The sequence below is a fragment of the Littorina saxatilis genome, linkage group LG12 (assembly GCF_037325665.1).
Source record: "Littorina saxatilis isolate snail1 linkage group LG12, US_GU_Lsax_2.0, whole genome shotgun sequence".
In the NCBI taxonomy this organism is placed as follows: Eukaryota; Metazoa; Mollusca; class Gastropoda; order Littorinimorpha; family Littorinidae; genus Littorina; species Littorina saxatilis.
The window spans coordinates 8155277-8181692 of record NC_090256.1 but is presented as its reverse complement, the minus strand read 5'-3'; the positions used below and the strand labels follow the sequence as shown (position 1 = coordinate 8181692).

Genomic DNA, 26416 nt, shown 5'->3' with positions numbered 1-26416 from the left:
ACTCTGGAAACAACACCATCCAGCAAGTACCTAGGGGTCTTAATCTCCGATGACCTGTCCTGGAGCAGCCACGTGCAAGCGACTGTCAACAAGGGCAACAGAACTGTGGGCTTCTTGCGGCGGAACTTCCGGGAGTGCACCACCACCGTCAGAGCTGCTACGTACAAGGCCATGGTCAGACCGGTCCTTGACTACGCCTCGCCAGTCTGGGACCCGATCTCTCAGAAAGACGTCACGGAGCTTGAAAAAGTCCAACGCAGAGCAGCCCGTTACGTCCACAACAACTACAGCGATCGGACCCCAGGCTGTGTGACCAGCATGCTGAAGACCCTCCAATGGGAACCACTCGCCGACAGAAGACTCACCAACCGCCTCACTATGCTCTACAAGATCAACAACGGCATAGTCGACATCAACAAGGCCGAGTTCTACACCTCTGGCGACAGCCGCACCAGAGGAGCCCAGAGACTGTTCCAGGAGAGGGCATCCCATCCTGTTCTCTTCAACTCCTTCTTCCCCCGAACACTGCGTCAGTGGAACAAGCTCGACCCTAAGACCACAGTTGCTCCTTCACTGGAGTCCTTCCAAACTGGTCTGGGTCGTACCCACGGACTTGCCTCGCTGACACAGTAACCCTGCAGCTCTTCGTGTAAATAGTTTTATACTTTTAACCATCTTCTCGGAGTTATTGGGTCACCCACCACCAGTAACCAATCACCCAGTACTCCGCCGCTGGACTACAGACGTTCTGATGAACCCAGTCCACATCAAGAAAGAAGAAGAAGAAGAAGTACGCGCTCCCGTGTTTACAAAGTGTAGTTTGCCCACAATCGATGTCAAATGCATCATAAGGCCAAATAATGACGATATGTCGCAATGCGCCTCTGAAAAAGTGAGGATGTCAACAAAGACGCGGAGTTATTTCCCTTGCGTCAACGTTCCCTCTGTTCCATTTGTACTTTTGCATGTTCATTAAAGTGTAAATTGTTTTCACTATGTGGCTCAAAAGAGCTTTTTGTGAATAAAAACTGTTCAAAAACTGTTCAAACTGTTGGCAAATCTATAAATAGGACGATCTAGATCAAAATAAAAATTCAAATATCTCAACATTTAAGGGGTCCTAGACCACAATATCTTGCAGGGAACTTAATTTAGCATGTCTCCAGCTGTGGGTAAAGCAATTAGCGTGTATAGTCATCGAGTACATATGGCTTTAACTTTTTCCACAGTTTAAAATTGTAGGTTTTTATAAGATTTTAGACTAGAGTGTGTGTGTATGTCTTAATAAGCGCTTAGAGAACGTCAATGATCACAGTGACAGTGTCGGGCTGTCATTGTGTAACCCTCGCGGTGATGAGGGAGGTTATCCATCTCATGTACTCCAGCCTTTTCAAAGAGTGAGCTCCCTTCTAGCAAAGTCACACACCCTCTGGTTGGTCATTGACGAGGTCGAATTACTCCTTGATCCAATGAAACAAAACAACGCATCGGAGTGTTGTGGTCATCACAAACATGGGGGTGTTGTAGTTGTTCCGTGTTGGGACGAAGCGTGGAAACTTCACATGAGCTAATCAGCAGAACACGTTGTTTTTAAGACTGAGCATGGCTTCAGAAAAAGAAACAGAGACACCCGTCCTGCATGTCATAGTTGTTGGTTTTCATCACAAGAAAGGCTGTCAGGTAATGACGGCCGTGCATGCATACGGCTGGCTCCGTCACAGTCACTGACTGACTGAGTCAGTGATTTGTCACGTATCGATTTTTATCTGGCTTTACGGATCCTAGATCTGTTTAGTCTTTTGTTGAAAACATCTATGCATGCTAATTGGCATGCCGATTTGTAGAGCTTGTTGCACAGTGTGCTGGGTGTCACTTAATTTGGAACAAGAAGTTTTTATACTTGGGTATGCCTTCATAAGTTCATTAAAAGCCTATTTCTGCTCTGACTTCATGTTCGGTCTGATTTTGATGATTATCATTAAGTCATGTGTTTATGCGGAGCAGTAGTGAAACAATAAACAGAAACATAAATTATCTGAAATCAGATTTGCCCATCAGTGCTGATTGTGACATTTTGTCTTTATTATTAATATTATCAGGTGGAATACTCCTATCCCCCAGTGATTGCTGGTAATCCTGTTGACAGCCACCAGCTACCTGAAGAGTGGAAACATCTTCCTTCATTAGCGCTACCTGATGGCGCACACAATTTCCAGAAAGGTAAGGAAATAAGGAGCTGAGTTTTTCTTGTGTATAATAATTAATATAGAAATTAAGATATAATATATGACAGAGAACTGGTTATAGCTCTGAGTATCTCTTGTGTATGATAGTTGATACAGTGGAAGTCCTCTATTAAGACCTTCAAAAATCTGAGAAAATCAGGTTATAGAAAGGAGGGAGTCTTAAAATGGAGGTAAATTTACAGAGGTTTTGAACAGAATATATCTGAAAAAGCAAAGTCTTGAAAGGGAGGAAGCCTTAAATTTGGAGTCTTGAAAGGGGCGTTCCACTGTATCAAAATTCAGTATTGGCGTTAACCGGTAATTACCGGTATTTTACCGGTTGAAACGAGAAAATACCGGAACAAAAATGGCTGCCAGTATGACCTATCGGTTGATTTTTTAAAAATACCTGGGTTTTTTTTCGCTGGTAGAACAATAAAACCAGTACTCTGAGTTGGACTCTAACTGGTTCCAATGACCAGCCTACCGTTTTTTTCTGGACTGTTTACATCATAAAAGTTTGCGTACCGGTTTGAACAAATACTAGCGCCATCACTGAAATTGATGATGATCAAAGGCTAGCGCTCAGTATCTCTTGTGGAAAAAACCCCACCTAAGTATAGTGACAAAGAAAGTAGGCCCTGTGAATAAGATGCAGACATATAACAGTGTAATTTTTAGCGTTTGAAAATTAAATGCTAATATCAGCTTTACAATTAGAGCTAATCCTGAAATTAATGCAGGATATTTTGTAAGACTTAGTTGCAGTGCTGGAAGTGTTACACCATTTCAGACATTTACATGGAAACCAGTGGTACAGTTTATTTTGATAAATAGCGGCCATCTGCCTGATGAAGAGCACATGAACGTTTATTTTGTGCTGTAGATTTGAAGCTACAGAAATTAATTGTCTTTTTTATGCAGATACTGTGTTCTTCCACTTACCCAGCCGAGATCCTTCAAGGAAGACTGTGTACTGTGTGTCGTGTTACCGTCAGATGGATGCCAAGGTTTGTGTGTGTGTGTGTGTGTGTGTGTGTGTTTTAAAATAGAGTTGAACAAGTTTTTAGAGTTGAAATGGTTTCAATATTATTACAACCATGCACTTGAAAGATTGTTTTTTTTATGGTATTTGTTAGCTCTCTGGTTGTGTACATGTTATTTTGTTAAGGTGGTCTGGGGTGCAATTATAGGGCGATGGAGTGTGGGTTGCAGTGAAGCAGTGCTATAAGCCATACAGAATTATGTCTTGTTTTAAACACTTTTCCTTGAAATGAATTGGCTATGCTTTTTTTTCAGGATCTTCTCAACAGGACAGCTGACATTACTCGCAGCACTGTACAGAAAAGCGTTTGTGTGATCAGTAGACTGGTGAGTGTATTTTTCTCATGAAAACACAAAAATACAGACAGACGTATCTAACATAGCTTCATACAAAAGGTGTGGGTGTTTGAAAAAAAATCTGTAGAAGCCGCCTACATCAAGATTTTACCAATATCAACACTATTAGTATTACTTTTGTATGGTTTTGATTGCTGTTTAATTGCGTCAAACATGACCTAAAATTGTATGGTACTGATCAGAAGTCTTCCTTTTTTGGCTGCTTCTGCAAAGTATGAAAGTGGTTGCAAAAAAGTTAAGAAATTGGTTTCTATCTTGAGAACTGTCAAACTGTCAGAGAAATCAAACATGCACTGTTTATTAAAAACTATAGTATTAAGTTCAATAAGTAGTCTTTTTACTTGCAGTATTTTAGCTGGCAGTTTTGAGATACACTCTGTAGTATTTTGTGATCAACTTAAACCTTTGGTGATGTTTTGCAGCCATTGTATGGATTACTGAAGGCAAAGCTAGAGCTCATTACTCATGCTTACTTTGATGAGCGAGACTTCAGCAAAGTGGAGTTGCTGGAACAAACCTTCAACAACATGAATGCTTCCCTGACTGAAAGCCTGCTGTCAGGCACACAAATCTTTTTAGGTACTTGTGTGTGTGTGTATGTCACTGTCAGTTGCTGCACTTGCATACACACTGCATGTGCATGTGGGGGTACGTGTGTGTAAGAGAGAGAGAGCGCAGGAGAGAGAGACATGCATTTTTTGTTTCCGTTTTCTTTTTTGTCATAATTTATCATCTATGCATACAGAGCAAGAAAGAGAAATGTGTTAAAACTGTCTGATGATATGTCGTTAAAACCCCCCTTTTTTTTTATTCACACATATTCTAGTTGGTGCTGAAAAGATGTGCAATATATGCAAAGCTTCCCGAGGTATAACAGTTTCAACCCCTGTCGTTCTCAGGTCTTTCTCCTCGTGAAGCAGTGGCGAGGTTCAAACACAAGCTGCTGGTACTTTTTAAGCTGCTCTTGTTAGAGCGAAGGGTGAGTGTGATTATGTTCACTTTTTACTGCTTAGATACATTGTGGTACATTTCCCTGAACAGTCGCTAACCATGATTGATGAAAAGAGATTTTGATAGTTACCGTATTTGACGGACTACAAGCCGCGACTTTTTTTTTTTAAAAATCGCATTGCGGCTTATAAAAAGATGCGGCTAAAACGTTACCTAAACTTGAATAGCATTCACCTAATGGAAGTCGCCGCGGATTTTCATTTCGCTCGATTAGCGATTACCGGTACTTTATTAGCTCTCTACTCAAAACTCAGCGCTTTTCTCTTTCTTTCGCGAATCTTCGTTTGTCAACAAGTCGTCGTGACAAGATAGCGTACAGAGAAACACCGGATGTATCAGGATCTCGCGCGTGCGAGATTTCGTTTTTTTGTGTCTCGCGATAGTTGGAGAAGCGAGAGCCGCCATGTTGTGTTTTCGTCTGCTCGAAATGTGCGCAAAAGTCGTAAATCATCCCAAAAAAGCTTATTCCGGGCGGGTTACAAATTGTGTGTGTGATATTTTTCTTCAAACTTTTTCACTTTTCTTCTTTGTTTCACTTGTTTATTCTCGGAGCCGATTTCGCCAAATACCATACTTTCGTTTGCCTGGTTGTTTTGATTGATTGACACGATCTGATTATATTTTTTTGGACGGCGGCTAATATAGTGACGCGGCCTATACGTGGCTCGTCCCAATTTTTTTTTTTAAAGTCTTGTAATCCGTCAAATACGGTATACTTTTGCATTCAGGTCTCTCTTACATAACGGAGATGAGAGATGTGCTTCTTGGCAGAAGTTGCCTTCTTGGATAATAATGTTTATCGCATTATGTTTACAGTGTTTCTTGAAGCTAGATATTTTAGAGTTTTGTTTTCTTTCTGCACAGGTGTTATTCTTTGGCTCTCCAGTGGAAACTCTTGGTGCCACCATACTGTCAGTTCTTTCTTTGTATCCAGGTAAGACAATTAACTTGAAATGTCCTGAAGTTTTTTCTTGTGACAAGTGTGTTCTTCATATTGAGAATGAAATTGATTCCAACTCTGTACAATACTGAAGTGACAACTGACACTGTGTTGCAGAAATTTCAGGATGATTTTGTGGCTTAAACAGTGCATAGTTTTCGGATCTGTTTTCGATCCTGCAACTGACAGCTGAACCCTTGTACTAAAATGCCTTAGTGGCAGTTCAGATGCTGATGTTTCTATAATGGCGATTGCATGTTAGTCAATAAATGAACTGAGTAAAGTGATATTCTTTCAACTATGATATGCAATTTCAAGTCAAGTTAAGGTTTACTCCTCCCTGTCATATATACACTGGAGACATAAATATCGTGCACTTATCACATTTAACACCTGTGTTTTCAACAGGTATGCTGGAGTTTGGCTTGGACCAGGCAGTCAGTGACGGAAGACAACGTTTAGTCTCCCCGACAATGGGCGTCGCTTCCCTTGACCCTCAAGATGGGGGAACGGGGGAAGAGTTTGTGGAAGTCCGGTACCACGATTCCCAACTTGAGGGCCGGTACCACGATTCCCAACTTGAGGGCTCTGACACTAAGCCAGAGCTGTCAGAGCTCATGTCACACATGCATAACCCTCCAGTGAGCAGTAGCAAGGAAGCTCCTGAATCCCAAACCATTCCACGTGATATTACTTCGGACACTCCTGCCTCTGCCTCTGGGTTAGATGCATCCAACATAAAATCTAGGAAAGAGGCAGAGAATCGCCAGAGGAGAATATCTGGTGATCAGAGCGGTTCTGAGATGGGTGTGCACAGGACTAGTCAACAGAACGATAAGTCCAAGAGCAGCGATCTGAAGGTTCACGCTCGCTTTCATTCACAATCCAGTCAGGACAGCACAGGGAGCGGAGGTGATGCCATCACAGGTGTCAGCAGTAATCACGTTGGTGAGGTGAAAAGAGAGAAGAAAAGCCCCCTGGAGGACCTGGGCACTCTGACACAGATCAGCGCTGTGCAGACGGGTCGCACGCTGCCCAACGACCAAGACGCCATGGACGACTACGTTCACCAGATGGAGCTGGCGTCCGGAGGGTTGGAAACTGTGGGTGAGGGCTTGTCAGAGCTTACGCTGTCTGTGGAGAACAGGGGCCCGCTGTTTGGTCGCTCTGACAGCATCGAGGAGATGGACTCCCCAGAGAGCATCAGCAAGATTGACCGTGAGGACTGCTTTTCCTGGGAGGAAGACCGCCTGCAGCTGTCTCTCGCTGTGGATGCAGATGATACTTCTGAAGGTCACGGCAAAACCCAAAACGACGCCAGCTCAGCGGAACAGGACTCCTCCCGGAGCCAGTCACATGCTTCCGATAACGACACGCATTCTTCAGATAACTCTCGTGCCTCAACACCAGGGGCGACAACTCCAGCACACCACAGTCCTGGCCTGCAGAAGACGGTAAAGAAACAGGGCAGCCCCGGGCGAAAAACGACAGCGCTGAAGAATAAGCTTTCCACAGCATTCGGCAAGGTTAGGTCCAAACCAAAGAACGCTGAATCTGTTGAGATGAAACCAGTCCACAAAGGGGACGTCAGTCTACAGCAAGATGACTACGGATTCCCTCTCGCTATCTTCACAAAGGTTGGTTGGTTGCAGAATGTGACTGCTGTTTAAGTGTTTTAGCATTGATTCTGTCACTGTCAGAAGTTTGTTTACATATGGATTTCTCAATATATAAAGAGGGAGGTACTTTCATCTTTGCCATATATATATATATATATAAACAAATATATGGAAAAAATAACCAAAACAAGCCTTCACGTTTTCACCAATATTTCGGCCTCGTGGCCTTCGTCAGGGTGTTCTCTCTATATATACTGTTCAAAAAAAGAAACGCATAGTTGCTACTTGCCAAATTTGTTTTATTTTTCGAAAAAATTAACAGAAAATCCAATATTTAGATTATTTGTTTGAAATTTGGTATGGACACAGTTGAATGCACACACAGTTCATTTGCATCTTCAAATCAATCAGTCAATCAATACGATTGGGTGCCGAGGCTGTCAAGTCAGTAGGGGGTGTGACTGCCTTGAGCAGCAACAACTGCCCGGCACCTTCTGGGCATGGACTGGATCAGATGCCGGATATCTTGCTGTGGGATGGTGTCCCACTCCTCCTGAAGTGCCTGCAATAGATCGCGGTGATTTGCCGGCGCTTCTTCTCGCCTGCGCACACGTCTGTCCAATTCATCCCAGAGGTGTTCTATCGGGTTCATGTCTGGCGACATGGATGGCCAGGGAAGCACCTGGACATGGTGGTCGGTGAGGAACTGGGTGGTGAGTCGTGCTGTGTGCGGGCGAGCGTTGTCCTGCTGGAATATGGCATCCTGGTCAGCCAGAAGAGGAAGGGCGTGTGGGCGCAGAATTTCCTCCACGTATCGCTGGGCAGTTATGCGCCCTTGGACGTGCACCAGGGTGCTCCTTCCAGCAGTATTGATCGCCCCCCACACCATGACGCCTCCACCACCATGAACGGGTGCCTCATCCACACAGTTGGGCGCGTAACGTTCGTTTACTCTCCGGTAGACCCTCCTCCGACCATCATGTCGCTGGAGCAGGAAGTAGGACCCGTCGCTGAACCACACGTGTCTCCAGTGATTCCGGACGGTCCAGCGAAGGTGCTGGTTGCCCCACTGCACTCGGTTCTGGCGATGGCGGCGGGTGAGGACAGCTCCTCTGTGAGGTCTGCGAGCTCTCAAACCAGCTTCATGCAGGCGGTTCCGCACGGTCTGGTCCGATAATCGGTGTGGCCCGGGGAGAGCCTGGACAGAAGATGAGGCCGACAGGAAACGATTCCGGAGGTGGCGGAGCCGTATGAAGCGGTCGTGAGCAGCAGTTGTCGCCCTTGGTCTTCCCGCTCGTGGCAAGTCAGCAACGGAGCCAGTGGCTTGAAACCTGACCCACAGTCTACTGATGGTGCTCTGGGACACGTGGAAGTGCCTGGCGATTGCACTTTGACTTTGGCCTGCTTGTAAACGACCCAATGCAATTTGGCGGTCTTCTCTGCTCAATCGGGCCATCTTTCGTCGCTGAATTGTCGTCTGATTTCTTTGTGGCGAACAATCCGCTTTTATGGGTTTTGGAAGACATGGTGAGAGCTCAATATTCCCCGAGTTTCACGAGATTACACTGAAGCATGACGAGTGGTCATGCCAAATGAGCAATTTTGACATTGTAGCCACTGATAACGCATGCGTCACGTGCAGAGCTCACTTGTGGCAATGGACGAAAGGTCGACGACCAGATAAACATTTTCTGCAGTTTGGTGGATATCCTTGTAGCCATATAACTAAATTAACCAAATATTACAAGCTATGCGTTTCTTTTTTTGAACAGTATATATATATATTATATGCGTTCTGCTGTGTTTTGTTTGATTTTCATGGTAACCTAACATTGGTTCTCACCTGTTTGTAACTCATGTATAAGAAGTATAACGCATATTTCATGTTATTAATCTTACTTTCCTAAAATTGCACAGTCATTTACATGTAGTGGCTTTTTGCTCACAAAGTAATTCCTTTTTCTTTAATTTCTCTTGGGTTTTCTGTTCTTTTGTTGTTGTGGGTTGTGTAACATACATGAATGAAAGTTGTATAAGATAGTCATTATAGCTGCTGTATTTTGCCAGGGTTGTGTGTGCCACCCATACCTCAGTCTTCAGTTCCACTCCATTCTGAATGACGTCAACGTGAGAAGTTTTGTCCTTGGTGCTACAAACATTCTCTTTCGCCAACAGAAACAGGTCACTGATGTCATTGTGGAGGTGAGAGAAAAACTTTTGAGAGTTAAACAGGTGCGGTACAGGCTTTGCGTTGATGCACAATTTACATTTGAAGCATTTGCGTTTAACAGTTTGCTGATGTGTTCATTTCATTGCGATGCATATCGCATACACAAAAATAATGTGCTTCTTTTTCTCTAACATAATCCTGCGTGGAAAAAAAAATGCATACACTTGGCTGTCAGACAAATCAAATAAACAGCTGCTGTTCTGGGATAACTGCAACTCTGGCAACGAAAGCAACTCCTTGATAAAGATTGTTCCGACATGCAAACGTCAGTATACAAAAGTATTGCTCCATTAATATTACGCATTTTTTTTCCCTTGGTTGCATCGGCCTTACAAGTTGTTTTTGATGCTAGCGCGATTCATGGTTGCGTTTATGTACTTGACTGTGAATGTGTGTGCAGTGTTAGATGTATCAGGTGTTTCTGTTTATGCCTATTTCTGTCTGTTTTTCTGTTTGTGTTTTTCTGTTTGTCTGTTCCTTAATTCTTTGTGTTTTGGTATCTCTTCCTCGTGTGTATCTCTTTATCGTTCTATCTCTCTCTGTCTTCCCTCTGTGTATCTATGGCATCCTTGTATGTATCTCTTTATCGTTCTATCTCTCTCTGTGTATCTATGGCATCCTTGTATACTCTCTATCCATCTGTTCATTACCACTTGCTCCTCTCTACACTTACAGAACTTTACACATGCACACTTCCAAATATGGGTGTGTGTGTACAGGGTTTAGTCTGGAAGTAAAAAACCATGTGACTTTTGTCCCCCTCAACCGAATTCCGATGGGACAAAGTTGAAGGCAAGAAAAACCAAGCAGGCTTAGGTAGTGGGTGGGAAATGTCGTTGTCCAAAGATGCAAAATGGTACAAATAATGTGTCATTTGAGAATGTCCCACTGTTTCATCATGTTATCGTGGTGTGTGTGTGTGTGTGTGTGTGTGTGTGTGTGTGTGTGTGTGAGTGTGTGTGTGTGAGTGTGAGTGTGTTTTGATGTCAGAGACACGTGTTTACATTTTAAATGTTCAGCACTAGTCGCCCACATAGGTTAGCAAATGCATGCGTTAGCAAACATAATATCAAAATCTGCAGATTTTCTCTGCAAAGCAAAATAAAGCCACACTGAATGTCTGTTCCTTCTTGTGGAAATCTGCTTTTGTACTTTGCTTCAGGTTTAAGCCCTCTTTGCGACATCTGATGCCTCCTTATTTCGCTGGACATCAGATGCATGCAGTTAATTGAGCTTAGTGGATCAAAAATTTTCAGAACCTATAGCCAGCACGTTGGCGTTTCAAAGTTTTAGACAATAACATCACTAAACATTTAAGTCCCTTATCGTAGAACAAAGGGTGTTTTGGAACGTTCATTTTTATCAAAATCCTTAACAGCAGAACTCCGTTGTTCACCGCTTTCATGGCCATTATTTTCTTCTTTTTTTTTCAACGTCAGCTGAGGCAGCTGACAAGAAATCTTTGCATGTCTTTTCTTTTGAGGCATTATTTTATGGTGTGGATCTGTGTTACCTACAATCGATGGACGCTCGGTTGGTGCGTTCGTAAAGACAAGTATGTGAGCGAAAAAAGATAGTTTGCCGGATTGGCTGCGTACAATGCACTACAGCCAATTACTGCGTGTTACACGAACTCCGCTCAGCCCGCGCTTTCCTTTGCTCATTTCGAACGCTGTACTCCGATGTGAAATATGCACAGCGCAGTGGTACGTAAGCTAAGTGCGCCCTTTGACGCGCTACTAATGGGACATTTTCAGATCGTACCGTATTTGACGGACTACAAGCCGCGACTTTTTTAAAAAAAAATCGCATTGTGGCTTATAAAAAGATGCGGCTAAAATGTTACCTAAACTTGAATAGCATTCACCTAATGGAAGTCGCCGTGGATTTTCATTTCGCTCGATTAGCGATTACCGGTACTTTGTTAGCTCTCTACTCAAGACGCGGCGCTTTTCTTTTTCTTTCGCGAATCTTCGTTTGTCAACAAGTCGTCGTGACAAGATAGCGTACAGAGAAACACCGGATGTATCAGGATCTCGCGCGCGCGAGATTTCGTTTTTTTGTATCTCGCGACAGTTGGAGGAGCGAGAGCCGCCATGTTGTGTTTTCGTCTGCTCGAAATGTGCGCAAAAGTCGTAAATCATCCAAAAAAAGCTTATTCTGGGCGGGACTACATGTGTGTGTTGGTTACAAATTGTGTGTGTGATATTTTTCTTCAAACTTTTTCACTTTTCTTCTTTGTTTCACTTGTTTATTCTCGGAGCCGATTTCGCCAAATACCGTACTTTTGTTTGCCTGGTTGTTTTGATTGATTGACACGATCTGATTATATTTTTTTCGACGGCGGCTAATATAGTGACGCGGCCTATACGTGGCTCGTCCCAATTTTTCTGTTAAAAGTCGGGGGTGCGGCTTATAAAACGGTACGTCTTGTAATCCGTCAAATATGGTATGTGCCAATGGCGCAAGGCGCACTAGTAAACCCGAACCCTGGTGTATGTGTGTGTGTGTATGTGTGTGTATGTGTGTGTGTTGTTGTTATTCTACATTGCTGTGAGCTCTTCTGAGCAGGGGCGATTTATACTAGCCTTCATCATTATTATTATTATTATTATTACTGCTGGTGGCTATCACTGTAGATTGAAGATGGCAAGCTGGACATCAAAGACCGTGAACTGCAGAAACAGCTGAACCTGACCACAGCTGACCTTCGCTTTACTGAGGGCATTGTGCGCATCGCCACAGAGGAGCGGAGCAATATGTACCTGGATGGCACAGGTGAGTCAATGAGTAGTGAAATTGAGAAGGAAAAATACAGAACAGAGAGGGATTGGAGATTGACCACCGGCATCCAATGACACATCTCCTCTTCCTTTATGACTCACAGTAATGAGTGCACGCACGCATGCACATACACACACACCACACCACACCACACCACACCACACTCACACACACACACACACACACACACACACACACACACACACACACACACACACACACACACACACACACACACACACACACATTCTTTCTGTTTCTAAGTTGCCCAAAGTTGCACACATACCCTCCCCCCCCCCCTCCCCCCCCCCCCCTCCCCCCCCTCCCCCCCCCCCTCCCCCCTTTTGCTCATTTCACACAATAGGTCATTCACTCACAGTCACAGGAGTCCAGGCATTGGCAAAGATAGGACAGAGGGAGACAGAGATCATGATGTGCTGCTAAAGTTCTGTCAAATGTGTTTTTTTGAATTTGTGAATGCATGACTGTCAGATGATGCTGTACGATGACTGCTGTCTGTTACAGAGTGGGAGGGCAGTGACGAGTGGATCAGGGCCCAGTTCAGGCACTATCTACAGTCTCTGCTGGCTACCATGCAAACAGAAGGTATGTTCCAGGTCATGAGTGCCAAAGATAGATCGAGATTCAACCAGAACCAGGAAGCACTGTGCGAAACAATGTTTCTTCTATGGATAACCTTTAGACAGAAAACATTTCCTTTAATTGAGAAATTGATTCAATGCTATCATAAAGTCAACCTAAGCATTATATGCACACCGCAACACGGTGGCCTAGTGGTAAGGCGTCTTCCCAGTGAGCGGGAGGTCGTGGGTTCGAACCCCGGCCGGGTCATACCTAAGACTTTAAAATTGGCAATCTAGTGGCTGCTCCGCCTGGCGTCTGGCATTATGGGGTTAGTGCTAGGACTGGTTGGTCCGGTGTCAGAATAATGTGACTGGGTGAGACATGAAGCCTGTGCTGCGACTTCTGTCTTGTGTGTGGCGCACGTTGAATGTCAAAGCAGCACCGCCCTGATATGGCCCTTCGTGGTCGGCTGGGCGTTAAGCGTTAAAAAAAAAAAAAAAAAAAATTATATGCACCAAGGAATGTTAGGTTAGTAGTCAAGGTCAGGTGATAACAGACCATGGAAATAACTTTAGTTTTATACAATTTGTCCTGACTGCTCTGTTATGTTGCTTCTTCAGATGGAAAGCTTCTGGAGGACTTTGGTTTGCCTTTCATCTCAGCTTGGAGGACAACCCACAACTACCGTCACTGGTTGGATACACTTCCCCACCCCAAGATGGCCGATGTTCCTGCAGGGTAAGCCAGTGACCATGCAACTCGCACAGTGCTGAGGTCAAAACCAGAAAAATTGGAATCCCAGTCGGTCCTCGTGGGTTAAGGGTGGATATTTTTCCATTGTTCCTCGTCAATCAACTTGCTTGCTGACCTGCTAGGGCCTTATCCCTTGTGTGGGTACATGCAGGCACAAGACCAAGTTCAATCAATCAATCAATCAATCAATCAATCAATGAGTCTTATATCGCGCATATTCCGTGGGTACAGTTCTAGGCGCTCTGCAGTGATGCCGTGTGAGATGAAATTTTATACGGCCAGTAGATTGCAACCATTTCGGCGCATATTTACCTTTCACGGCCTATTATTCCAAGTCACACGGGTATAGGTAGACAATTATTAACTGTGCCTAATCAATTTTGCCAGGAAAGACCCTTTTGTCAATCGTGGGATCTTTAACGTGCACACCCAATGTAGTGTACACGGGGGGAGGTTCGGACACCGAAGAGAGTCTGCACACAAAGTTGACTCTGTGAAATAAATTTCCGCCGAACCTGGGATCGAACTCACGCTGACAGCGGCCAACTGAATACAAATCCAGCGCGCTACCAACTGAGCTATATCCCCGCCCCACACTGTAAAGACCCTGAAATCCATGTCAGAGTTCAGTAACTTTGAAAGTGTGAGTTCAAATGCAGAAGATATTGAATAATGATTCCAATTATGGAGCCGTCACAGTGAGTTATTCAGTTTTTACAGTTCTACCTGGGATTTTTTTCCAGAGGCATTTTCTTGTCAGTCGAGTGGTTTGTTATGAGAAAGTTCTCAAACTGTCCAAGTAATGGCAGGAGATCTGTATAATTTGGTATATATATTTGATTTTTAAAAAAAAAAGTGTTAATTAGTTTGAGGGTGACTTACTCTTATGGACTGGCGCAGTGGCCTAGTGGATAAGACATCGAGCTCCTAATTGGAAGGTCGTGAGTTCAAATCCTGGCCGCGGCCGCCTGGTGGGTTAAGGGTGGAGATTTTTCCGATCTCCCAGGTCAACTTATGTGCAGACCTGCTAGTGCTTTATCCCCCTTCGTGTGTACACGCAAGCACAAGACCAAGTGCGCACGGAAAAGATCCTGTAATCCATGTCAGAGTTCCGTGGGTTATAGAAACGCAAAAATACCCAGCATGCTTTCTCCAAAAGCGGCGTATGGCTGCATGAATGGCGGGGTAAAAACGGTCATACACTACAAAAAAAACACTCGTGCAAACACATGAGTGAACGTGGGAGTTTCAGCCCATGAACGAAGAAGTAGAAGAGGGTCTTATTGTTGAAGGCTTCAAGAGTCCGTCAATTGCAGTTACTATCATTCATTCTGCTTGGGCCAGTGATTTATTTATTTATTTTATTTTATTTATTTACGAGTATTTATATCGCGCACGTATCTCACCACACAAGGCGACTCAAGGCGCATGTTACCTATTAATGCCGTGTGAGATGGAATTTTTTACACAATATATCACGCATTCACATCGGCCAGTAGATCGACTGCCTTTAGGCGCTGCATCCACCTTTCACGGCCTATTATTCCAGGTCACACGGGTATTTTGGTGGACATTTTTATCTACGCCTATACAATTTTGCCAGGAAAGACCCTTTTGTCAATCGTGGGATCTTTAACGTGCACACCCCAATGAAGTGTACACGAAGGGACCTCGGTTTTTTGTCTCATCCGAAAGACTAGCACTTGAACCCACCACCTAGGTTAGGAAAGGGGGGAGAAAATAGCGGCCTGACCCAGGGTCGAACACGCAACCTCTCGATTCCGAGCGCAAGTGCGTTACCACTCGGCCACCCAGTCTAGTCCCAGTGGTTTATGAACAGACTTGTTTGGTGTCTTGATTAGGCATGCAGATTCCTAAAATATTCATACTTTGCTTGATATGAGACTGGATAAGTCAGATTTAATGACAAGAGTGATCCACAAAAGTATAAAAAGCTTTGCATTTCAGACTTTTAGTTTTCCACATTTGATTAACTGTGTGGTGGTTTTTTTCTCCAGACATCCCTTCACAGGCAACCTCAGTGTCACAGATGTGAGGATGAAACTTAATCAGTAAGTATACTGCCTTTTGTTCTTTTGATAGCAGCTATTATTATTATTGATTTTGCATTCTAGGATTTTGTTTGTGTGTGTGTGTGTGTGTGCGTGTGGATGTACATATCACGATTCATTTGACTATCTTTCAGTTTATATTTTGTTTTTCTTCTGACTGTTGTTACTGTGTGACATTGGACATATGTCTCAAAAGAAACTCACATTACTAAAGTTGGCCAAAGAATTATTACCACAAATTTCAAACCCAAATTAAAGCATTAATTCCTGTGTCATTTAATTAAAACTGTATATGCCAGTTAAGACCGTTCACTTAACCTTCAGGATCACCTTTTGGATTACATATTTCTTTTACAGGGATCACGTGACCGCCCCTCAAGTATTAAGGGTACCCTCAAAATCGACCAGACAAAAACGGAAGAGCCGAATGAAAAATTGACAAAAAAATCACAATAGTCAAATCTTTGCAACTTTGACATACGAGAAGAAATTCAAACCAATTATCTACCCTGAACAGATTGTTTTGTTTTGCTACCTTGCGTATTTCGCATTCTATGCTATTCCTACTGATGCAGGTGTCGATCGCAAGAGCGGTCAAAAACGGAACGTTTCACGTCAATTTTTATGGGTATCATGTCAAAAAGCGCTACATTTTAGCAATGACTTGGTGGATTTCTTTGAAACTTTCGGAATATTTTACCAACATACTAGAGATACTTCGTGGGAAAGTTTGGATCGTTACGGTTGTTTATCCAGATATGACGCAATGTTTCGGAAAATGTTGTTAAACTTGTCATAGGATTGTTCACTTGTCTTAAAAAAATTCATGACTGTGTATATCCACAGATAAATGATTGATACAGATTCTATCTAAGTTTCATTTGCGTGTAGCCGCTGGCGTTAATTTGCTAGTCATGCAAACACATGAGAAAAAAATGGAACGTTCACGCTGTTTCGCGCTTATAGCTGTTATCGCTGGGTGCCTCTTAAAACATGCTACGGTCACACTTGGCTGGGCATCGCTGTGGCACCAGAATCATCGCTTAAATATGTAGCGTGTTTACAGGCCCAGCAAATTTTCGTCAGTGCTTACACACACATAAAACTTTAGCAGTGTGTGTATCAATCATTTTTCTAAAGACATGCAAAGTCATGAATTTTTTGGACCCAACGGAACAATCCTATGACGAGATTAAAAACTTCTTTCAAAAAATTGCATAACATTTTAACAAACACCTGTAACAATCCATAATTTCGCTCGAAGTATCTCTAGTATGTTGGTAAAATATTCCGAAAGTTTCAAAGCAATCCACCAAATCATTGCTAAAGTGCAGACTTTTTTGTCATGATACTCCTAAAAAATGACGCAAAAAGTCCCGTTTTTGACCGCTCTTGCGATCGACACCTGCATCAGTAGGAATAGCATAGCACGCGAAATACGCAAGGTAGCAAAACAAAACAATCTATTCAGGGTAGATAATTGGTTTGACTTTCCTCTCGTATGTCAAAGTTTATTATTATTATATGAAGTCTTATATATCGCGGGCGTATCTCCAGACTCGGACTCAAGGCGCAGGGATCTATTCATGCCGTGTGAGATGGAATTTTTTACACAATACATCACGCATTCACATCGACCAGCAGATCGCAGCCATTTCGGCGCATATCCTACTTTTCACGGCCTATTATTCCAAGTCACACGGGTATTTTGGTGGACATTTTTTATCTATGCCTATACAATTTTGCCAGGAAAGACCCTTTTGTCAATCGTGGGATCTTTAACGTGCACACCCCAATGTAGTGTACACGAAGGGACCTCGGTTTTTCGTCTCATCCGAAAGACTAGCACTTGAACCCACCACCTAGGTTAGGAAAGGGGGGAGAAAATTGCTAACACCCTGACCCAGGGTCTAACTTGCAACCTCTCGCTTCCGAGCGCAAGTGCGTTACCACTCGGCCACCCAGTCCACGTTACAAAGTTACAAAGTTTTGTCTATTGTGATTTCTTGTCAATTTTTCATTCAGCTCTTCCGTTTTTGTCTGGTCGATTTTGAGGGTACCCTTACTTGAGCGGCGATCACGTGATCCCTGTACAAGAGATATTTAATCCAAAAGGTGATCCTGGAGGTGAATGGTCTTAACTGGCATATACAGTTTTAATGAAATGACACGGGGATTAATGCTTTAATTAGGGTTTGAAATTTGTTGCAATAATTTTTTGGCCAAGTTTATTACAACATCAACAAGTTATCTTCCTCATGTGAAAAGCTACTTAACATGTTTTTGCTCGTGTTAATTTTGGATGATGCAGCATTCTTTTCTTACATCTGCTCTACAGTTCCATGCAGAGCACTGAGCGTGGAAGAAAAATCAATGCTGCTGTGGTGCAAACTGGCAAATACGTTGCCCAGACAGGAAGAGCTGTCGGTGAGTTGACTTTGGTGGTGGTGGTATAAAGAAAAAGATGGGCTTGTGCACAAAGGTATATAAGATGCATGTGTTGTGTGCATTTTCTGTGTTGTTTAACTCTTTGCGGCATCAGTCCGGACACATAAGCATTCAGGAAGTATAAGCTGTTTTGTTATTCTGTTTTGGTGGATGATCCACATCTCAGATATTCATTCAATGTTATTGACACGTTTTCAATCACTCAAATCCCCCGTTAGGAGGGGGAAAAATAGGCAAACGAAGGGCGGAAGGGGTGGTCCCGTGCTTATGGTCATTTTTGTTACCTGCAGGTGGTGCCTTCAGTTCTGCTCGCTCAGCCGTATCCTCCTGGTTCACAAGCATCACCAACGACTGGAAGCACGAGGAAGAGGAGGAGGAGCATCAGAAGGAGGAAGCAAAAGAGGATGGGAAAGGAGAAACTGACACAGCTGAAGAGGCGGTGGAAGTAAATGGTGTCAGCAGCGACTCCAAGTCTGCAAGTAGTTAACGCAGCCGGTGTCCTTTTAGATGGTTTCCTTCAGCTGTTTTTCTGTGTGGCTTTTCTTGCATTTTCTAAAACTATTGGTCTTTTTTCTGTTCTGTTTTATTGTTACTTGGAAGATTATGGGGAGAGGGTGGACGCCAAAATGTCACCCTTTTATTTGAAGTGAAGAAGTAAAATTTGCTGAACAACAGAGCAAAACAGACATTCTCTTATTTGATTCTGTGATCTGAAATAAGATTTGGATGTGTGGGTACATCCTGTATAATTATGAATACACTATAAAAAAAAATTTGAAAATGACTATATAATTATACAGGGTGGTCCAAAAAAATGTAGACAGTTTTGCGTGCCTGTCATTTCTGCTACAGGGCTCCCACCTATTCTTTTTCACCTGGAATGTCTCACACAAGCATGAAAGTTTAGTAAGGCACAGTTTTTTCCAACATCATTTCTGGGCGTAGTTCAATAGTTCATCACATTCTCAATCCAAGCACCTCGTCTCTGGATTACGGCTGCGACACGGACATTGAAGTTGTTGATAACTCTGTCCAAGGTCTCGAGTGGAATCCTCCTGATTTCACGAAGAATGTTCTCCTTTAGCGCTTGTATTGTCTGTGGATTGTTGTGGTAAACCCTTTCCTTCAAGTACCCCCAGAGGAAGAAATCTGGAGGAGAAAGATCTGGGGACGAGGTGCTTGGATTGAGAATGTGATGAACTATTGAACTACGCCCAGAAATGATGTTGCAAAGAAGAAAAAACTGTGCCTTACTAAACTTTCATGCTTGTGTGAGACATTCCAGGTGAAAAAGAATAGGTGGGAGCCCTGAAGCAGAAATGACAGGCACGCAAAACTGTCTACATTTTTTTGGACCACCCTGTATATATATACTCAATAATGATGCATAAAGAATGATTCTTGTTTAAACTTGTGTAAATAACAATCTTGGATGCATTTGCAGTATGTGATGTTTGCTTTTAGATGATGTTATAGTTGACTTAATATGAACTGTGTCTGAGTTGTTCTACTTTTTAGCTGTTGTGTGATGTGATCAGCATTATAAATTATTGAGTAGACGTGTTGCTGTTACTGATCTGTTTAATTGGGCATCATTGTTTGTGCGCTATGATTTTATTATGCGATTACTTAATTGAGACTTTATGCTGTGAAATTTGCTTTTTTTCCTCTTTGAAAGCTTTTCAAGCCTCTTTCTTTCTGCATTAAGTAATTGATTTGTTTGATAAAAATAATTTGTTTGATGACTTTGTCATTTGAAAAGTTGGTGGTAGGGGTTCTTTGAGGATAAATCAATTGTTTCTTTTTTAAGGTGAAAAATGAAGCATTCCAGGTCATTTGAGTGCAATCAGTGAACGTACACCATTGGGACCACTGTTGTGCTTTTAAAGTCACTGGAATGCTAAATCACTAATTGTTTTTTTTAAATGATTTCTGTTAAACACCTAGAATTACCAAAGAGAATCTGCAATCTTTGTTGTAATGTGGACCTTTTACAGTATGTCTTAGTCTTTTCTCTTCTCTTCCTTCTCGGCATTTCATTCTTCATTCTGCAGGGTGCAATACAATGCATTATGAAGGTTACCTTCCTCTTGTGTCAAAACCAGAAAATGACAGGCTGGAATTGGGTTTGAGTTTTTTTGAGTCACTTGAGAAAAAGTGACTCTATGTAATCGGTCAGTGTTAGTCTGTCCGGCCGGCCGTCCGGACGGCCGGCGACACCACCTTAACGTTGGACTTTTCTCGGAAACTATCAAAGCGATCGGGCTCATATTTTGTTTAGTCGTGACCTCCAATGACCTCTACACTTTAACGATGGTTTCGTTGACCTTTGACCTTTTTCAAGGTCACAGGTCAGCGTCAAAGGAAAAATTAGACATTTTATATCTTTGACAAAGTTCATCGGATGTGATTGAAACTTTGTAGGATTATTCTTTACATCAAAGTATTTACATCTGTAGCCTTTTACGAACGTTATCAGAAAAACAAGGGAGATAACTAGCCTTTTCTGTTCGGCAACACACAACTTAACGTTGGGCTTTTCTCGGAAACTATAAAAGTGACCGGGCTCAAATTTTATGTGAACGTGACTCATTGTGTTGTGAGTAGCAATTTCTTCCTGTCCATCTGATGCCTCATATAATATTCAGAACTGCGAAAGTGACTCGATCGAGCGTTTGCTCTTCTTGTTTTATGAGAGTACTGAAATATATACAAACAACACAATAAAAAGTCCAAAACCAAGCCAGAATGTCGCATCTTTTTAAATCCAAATTTTCGGCCCGCTGGCCTTCTTTAAGGTGCACAGACCAAGCGTCTATAGTTACAACACAACAATGGAACATCCGATCGTACGTCACATACAGATGTAAAGTTACATTCTTCAAAAATATGATTAGTATTTAGTCTCTACCAGCCCGCATGCCTTTTTGAATGTATCATAAATCAAGGGTCTATGGTTACAATTAAACACATTTATCAATAGAACATACATGTAGTATGTCACATAACCGGCACGGTTGGCCTAGTGGTAAGGCGTCCGCCCCGTGATCGGGAGGTCGTGGGTTCGAACCCCGGCCGGGTCATACCTAAGACTTTAAAATTGGCAATCTAGTGGCCGCTCCGCCTGGCGTCTGGCATTATGGGGTTAGTGCTAGGACTGGTTGGTCCGGTGTCAGAATAATGTGACTGGGTGAGACATGAAGCCTGTGCTGCGACTTCTGTCTTGTGTGTGGCGCACGTTATATGTCAAAGCAGCACCGCCCTGATATGGCCCTTCGTGGTCGACTGGGCGTTAAGCAAACAAACAAACAAAGTATGTCACATGAAGACGTAATATTACTGTCTTCCAGAAAATCATTATCAAGTTTATAGTCTTTGCTAGCACGCAAACCTTCATCAAAGTGTCTATAGTTACAAATAAACGCATATATATGGGGGTAGGTGATGCCGATTTTGTATTTTTTTAAATTGTTTTTAGTTGTTTAAGAAACCAAGTGCTGTTACTTGTGTCAGAGCTTATTGCAGAGGATGTTTCCTAAGGTTTTTGTACATAGTCATAATACACACTGGCTGAAAAGCCATCATGTTTGTAACAGTTTTCATTTTCTTAGCTTCTAATGACCAATTACTTTACTGCTACTATAACTCCTAAGTATGTGGTTGAAGCAGCTTCAACTTTAACATGGCAACGAAGAGTGTGTAAAGGAGAAGCAAGCATGTTGTGAAGCTACATGTAATCTGATTGGAATTGAGCAGCAGCCCTGGGAGCATATTCAGGACTGCTGTGTAAATCTGTCAGGCACTTGTCAATCTTAATCCACTCCAAGAATATTATAACCTGGAATGACGGCAAAACCTTTGTCCTAGCTGCAACTGTTTTGTCTAAGTCACTGTCCTAATTTGTCTTATTCACTGCCTTCTTTTGTCCTATTCACTTTGCTAGACTTGTGTTAAATTGGTACTCAGTGTTTAGCTTATTCTTACAAATCTGTATGGCATGGCATGCTCTTTGCCTTATTGGGAGTAAAGACATGTTTGAATGAAGAGACTTAAGATTTAGAGACTTGTGAAAGTATAGCCAGTGGTTTAAGCTACACGGTCTGTTTAGACCGTAAACACTGTTGTGGCAATCCACTCGTGATTTATGGTTTCAGGTTGATACCCTAAGTGTGCAATATTATTTTGAAGCATGTGCAATTTATGGTCTGACTGCATTTTTGTAAAACAGTTCTTTGTTTTGATTTGATTTTTGTGTACTTTAATTGTCATGAGAGACAGAAATATTTTTTTTGTAAATGACTGCATTCAAGTGTCACAACATTTCATGCATTATTTTGTTTCTTAAACTGTAACTCATGTACATAAAAGTTAAAACATCAGAGTTGACTTCGATGTTTATTTCATGCTGATAGTGTGATGTTGTGAACAACGCGCAAGAATAGAATGAACAAACGTTAGATTGAATTACATTTGTTGTCCTGAAAATTCTGTGATTCTGCCTGACTGCAAACGCATCAAGCCTATTTGACAATTCAGATTCATAATCATCTTGTTTGACAATTCAGATTTTTTCTTTCCTACCTCCCCGCTGCTAAACCCACCCACCACCGCCCCACTCCCTGTTTTCTTACAACTGTGGTACATTTGTGTAATTTAAAAGCAAGTGTTTTGTAGCGTGTATTTTGTGTTTTTTGGATGTAGAATGATGTGGTACTCTTAAGATGCCATCCTTCTCATGTATTGCGATGATGTTGACCACGGCAGATCTGTTCAGGCATCATTCTGCTTGGACACATACCAAAGCCATCTGTGTAAACCAAGAACTTTTTGCTGAATTAATTTTGCCGATTTTTTGTATCTTTTTAAAGTGGAGGGATGCTGTTATCACATGAAAAGCCTGGACAGATCTGTAGCAGTGTACATGATTCCTCACACGAGGAAGAATGTATATATATTTTGATACAGATCTTTTATTCCTGCTCAAATGTGCTTACATATGAAGTCCTTGAGCTTTCACATTATAGATGACCAACTGCTGGCCAAAACAAGCAAAACAATTGCTTACAGTGTTTCCATGAATACAGCCCCAGCCTATACAAACCTGTGAGGATTAGGTGAGGGGCTGGGAGAAAAAACAAACTAGCAAAAAGTAAGTACATTTTAAGGGGCTTATTGTTCGTCAGGTCTTAATTGCCTATATTGGACATGAATTGGTTTATACGATTCGAGTTTTTACGCCCTCACGGCTTTTGATGTATGCGTGTTTAGGTGGTATCAGCCATCTGCACTTATGGTAGAATTACCAAGATCGTGACACGGGGGTGGGAGATGGATACCGTCTCTGGGTCTGCACATAAAGTTGACCCGTGTCCGTCCCGGCCCAGATTCGAACCAGCGACCTTTCGATCACAAGTCCAGTGCTCTACCACCTGAGCTACCCGGGCCCCCAACAAACTAGCCTTGTGACATGTATTTTATATCAGATGCTTGCAGTGTTTCTGTGAAAACAGCCCCAGCCTATAAAAACCTGTGAGGGTTGGGTGAGGGGGTGGGAGAGAAAAAACAACTGTAGCCTTGTGACATATGATGGGTTGTTGACCAGACCAGACCAGCTTTTTTGTCGGTCGGAGGGGGAGCATATCGTCTTTTGTTTCATATTTATTGACCAAGGCCGAAGGCCGCGGTCAATAAATATGAAACAAAAAGTCAATATGCCCCCCCGTGTCGTCTGTTTAGGTCTGGGGAAACACCAATGAAAAGAGCCGAAGAATCCCCGAGCGTTTCTATTGGGTTTGCTTTTGATTATCCATGTATAACCTGCTTCCTGCAACTATGGTAACGGGGGATTTATTGCCTGGGGAACATGAGATTTATTTCCCAGGTGCTTGTGAATGAAAACTCGTGAAAATGATGACAATGCTATGTGTCTGCTCATTGATAACGTTTATTGTTTGTGTGTGTTTTGTGTGTCTCTGGTTAGAGTTCTTCACAGACTGGATAAAAACAGTTTCATTACGTGCTTGAAAGCTAAAGCTATACAAAATATTGGTCAATTTGTACAAGTTTTCTCTCTAATCTTTCTGTGGATAAAATTTAAACAAGTCGCGTAAGGCGAAAATACAACATTTAGTCAAGTAGCTGTCGAACTCACAGAATGAAACTGAACGCAATTCCATTTTTCAGCAAGACCGTATACTCGTAGCATCGTCAGTCCACCGCTCATGGCAAAGGCAGTGAAACTGACAAGAAGAGCGGGGTAGTAGTTGCGCTAAGAAGGATAGCACGCTTTTCTGTACCTCTCTTTGTTTTAACTTTCTGAGCGTGTTTTTAATCCAAACATATCATATCTATATGTTTTTGGAATCAGGAACCGACAAGGAATAAGATGAAAGTGCTTTTAAATTGATTTCGACAATTTAATTTTGATAATAATTTTTATATATTTAATTTTCAGAGCTTGTTTTTAATCCAAATATAACATATTTATATGTTTTTGGAATCAGAAAATGATGGAGAATAAGATGAACGTAAATTTGGATCGTTTTATAAATTTTTATTTTTTTTTACAATTTTCAGATTTTTAATGACCAAAGTCATTAATTAATTTTTAAGCCACCAAGCTGAAATGCAATACCGAAGTCCGGGCTTCGTCGAAGATTACTTGACCAAAATTTCAACCAATTTGGTTGAAAAATGAGGGCGTGACAGTGCCGCCTCAACTTTCACGAAAAGCCGGATATGACGTCATCAAAGACATTTATCAAAAAAATGAAAAAAACGTTCGGGGATTTCATACCCAGGAACTCTCATGTCAAATTTCATAAAGATCGGTCCAGTAGTTTAGTCTGAATCGCTCTACACACACACACACACAGACACACACACGCACATACACCACGACCCTCGTTTCGATTCCCCCTCGATGTTAAAATATTTAGTCAAAACTTGACTAAATATAAAAAAGAGTGTGAAGCTGAGTCATGCGCCGACCTCTCACCTGAAGAGTAAGACAAATATAAAATGTCTTAACTATCCCACTTATTTTATTTTGATGCAATGTAGAGAAACCATTAGCTGCAAGCCACCGTCAGGGTAAGACTGCTGTTCTTAGGAAAAAAAGAGCATTTAAGTTGCACTTGTGCATACATGTAGACCATGATTATATAGAAAAGGGTTCTTATTGTTTACATACAATCATGTGTGCATTCTTTTGATCTCTCGTTTGGGCATTCAGTTTTATGTATTGTTTTTTTTCGTGGTTATGCATGATCCCATTTCCTGATGGTTCATTTTGATATTCTCCTGTCATAATCTAACCAGTCTTACTCAAGTCACAGAGTGATCTTGAAGGTGTATGGTGATCATGCTGATAATTGTTGTGGTTGTAGTTTAATTAATATCGTTGATACGTTCTGTACAAGTGTGTTTTAATGTTTCGAGTGGTTGTCTTGAAGGGCAATGACATGGCAAATTCCCAACCTTGGGCAATACAATATTCTGTGTTCTATAAGGTAATTAAGTAGGGATAGCTATGACTCTCAAATGTCCTTAGTGATAAATGTAAGTAATGTAGAGTGGTCCCTGCTATAAAAGGACACCCTTGGGAGCAGCCAAAAATGTCCCTGAGACACAGGGACAGTCTCCACTCCGGGCAGTGGCACTAAAATGTTAAGTTTTTGGAAATGTGTCTTTTATCCTAGGTCATCCTTTTATCAGACAGAATTTACATTACAGACACCTGTGTATTTGATGTTTATTGCACTTAATCTGACTTGCATGACAGGCATGGTTGTGTGTTTGTATGCGAGTATGCATTTTCAAGACTTGCTGTGGTGGATAATTTTGAAGTGATTGCGGTGTAGAATGTAGGAGGGTTACAACATTCTTTTCTTGTGTTTTTTTACTTTGCTGACGTGGGGACATTCTTCAAATAATAATTTGTGGGCTATCACACCTTTTGTACTTGGATGATCATTGAAAATAAATAAAAATGGACCTTTTCAACATACTGTGCGTGCAGGTTTGTGCAATTTTTGCTTTGAGAGAGAGAGAGAGAACGTTTATCAAACCCTTAGTCACATTAAGCAGCATACGAGACACATTTTTACATACAATCAAACTCAAGGAAAAATGAGTGGTCCAATGGCAAAACGGAAAGGCAAAAAGATAAAAAAGACAAGACATTTTACCAATCTTTCCATATTTCATTAAATTAATTTCAATAGTAGCAACATCCACATGTACAAGAAGACATTAGCTGTTGACTTTGCAACATTGAGACACATGACATTATGAACAAATCTGATTTCTTCATATATTTTTCTCAAGTTCTGTACCTTGCATACTTG

The 26416-nt window shown here is 42.0% G+C and overlaps 1 protein-coding gene across 1 annotated transcript; it reads left to right on the top strand.

Moving 5' to 3' along the window:
- The first annotated feature begins 1490 nt into the window (after window positions 1–1490).
- LOC138981180 (late secretory pathway protein AVL9 homolog) lies at window positions 1491–26076 on the top strand. The gene is made up of 15 exons (XM_070354013.1): window positions 1491–1680; window positions 2100–2220; window positions 3150–3235; window positions 3525–3596; window positions 4049–4205; window positions 4526–4605; window positions 5502–5571; window positions 5986–7214; window positions 9264–9398; window positions 12066–12204; window positions 12736–12816; window positions 13416–13533; window positions 15567–15620; window positions 17959–18047; window positions 18359–26076. The coding sequence occupies exons 1-15, from the start codon at window positions 1603–1605 to the stop codon at window positions 18553–18555; spliced, it is 2706 nt and encodes a 901-aa protein (XP_070210114.1). The 5' UTR covers window positions 1491–1602; the 3' UTR covers window positions 18556–26076.
- The last annotated feature ends 340 nt before the right edge of the window (window positions 26077–26416 follow it).

Bases quoted from the DNA above. Each gene is read 5' to 3' on its own strand.
- LOC138981180 (XM_070354013.1), top strand. From the start codon at position 1,603: ATGGCTTCAGAAAAAGAAACAGAGACACCCGTCCTGCATGTCATAGTT. The intron at 3,236-3,524 runs GTTTGTGTGTGT...CTTTTTTTTCAG, and splicing joins ACCGTCAGATGGATGCCAAG to GATCTTCTCAACAGGACAGC. The intron at 18,048-18,358 runs GTGAGTTGACTT...TGTTACCTGCAG, and splicing joins CCAGACAGGAAGAGCTGTCG to GTGGTGCCTTCAGTTCTGCT.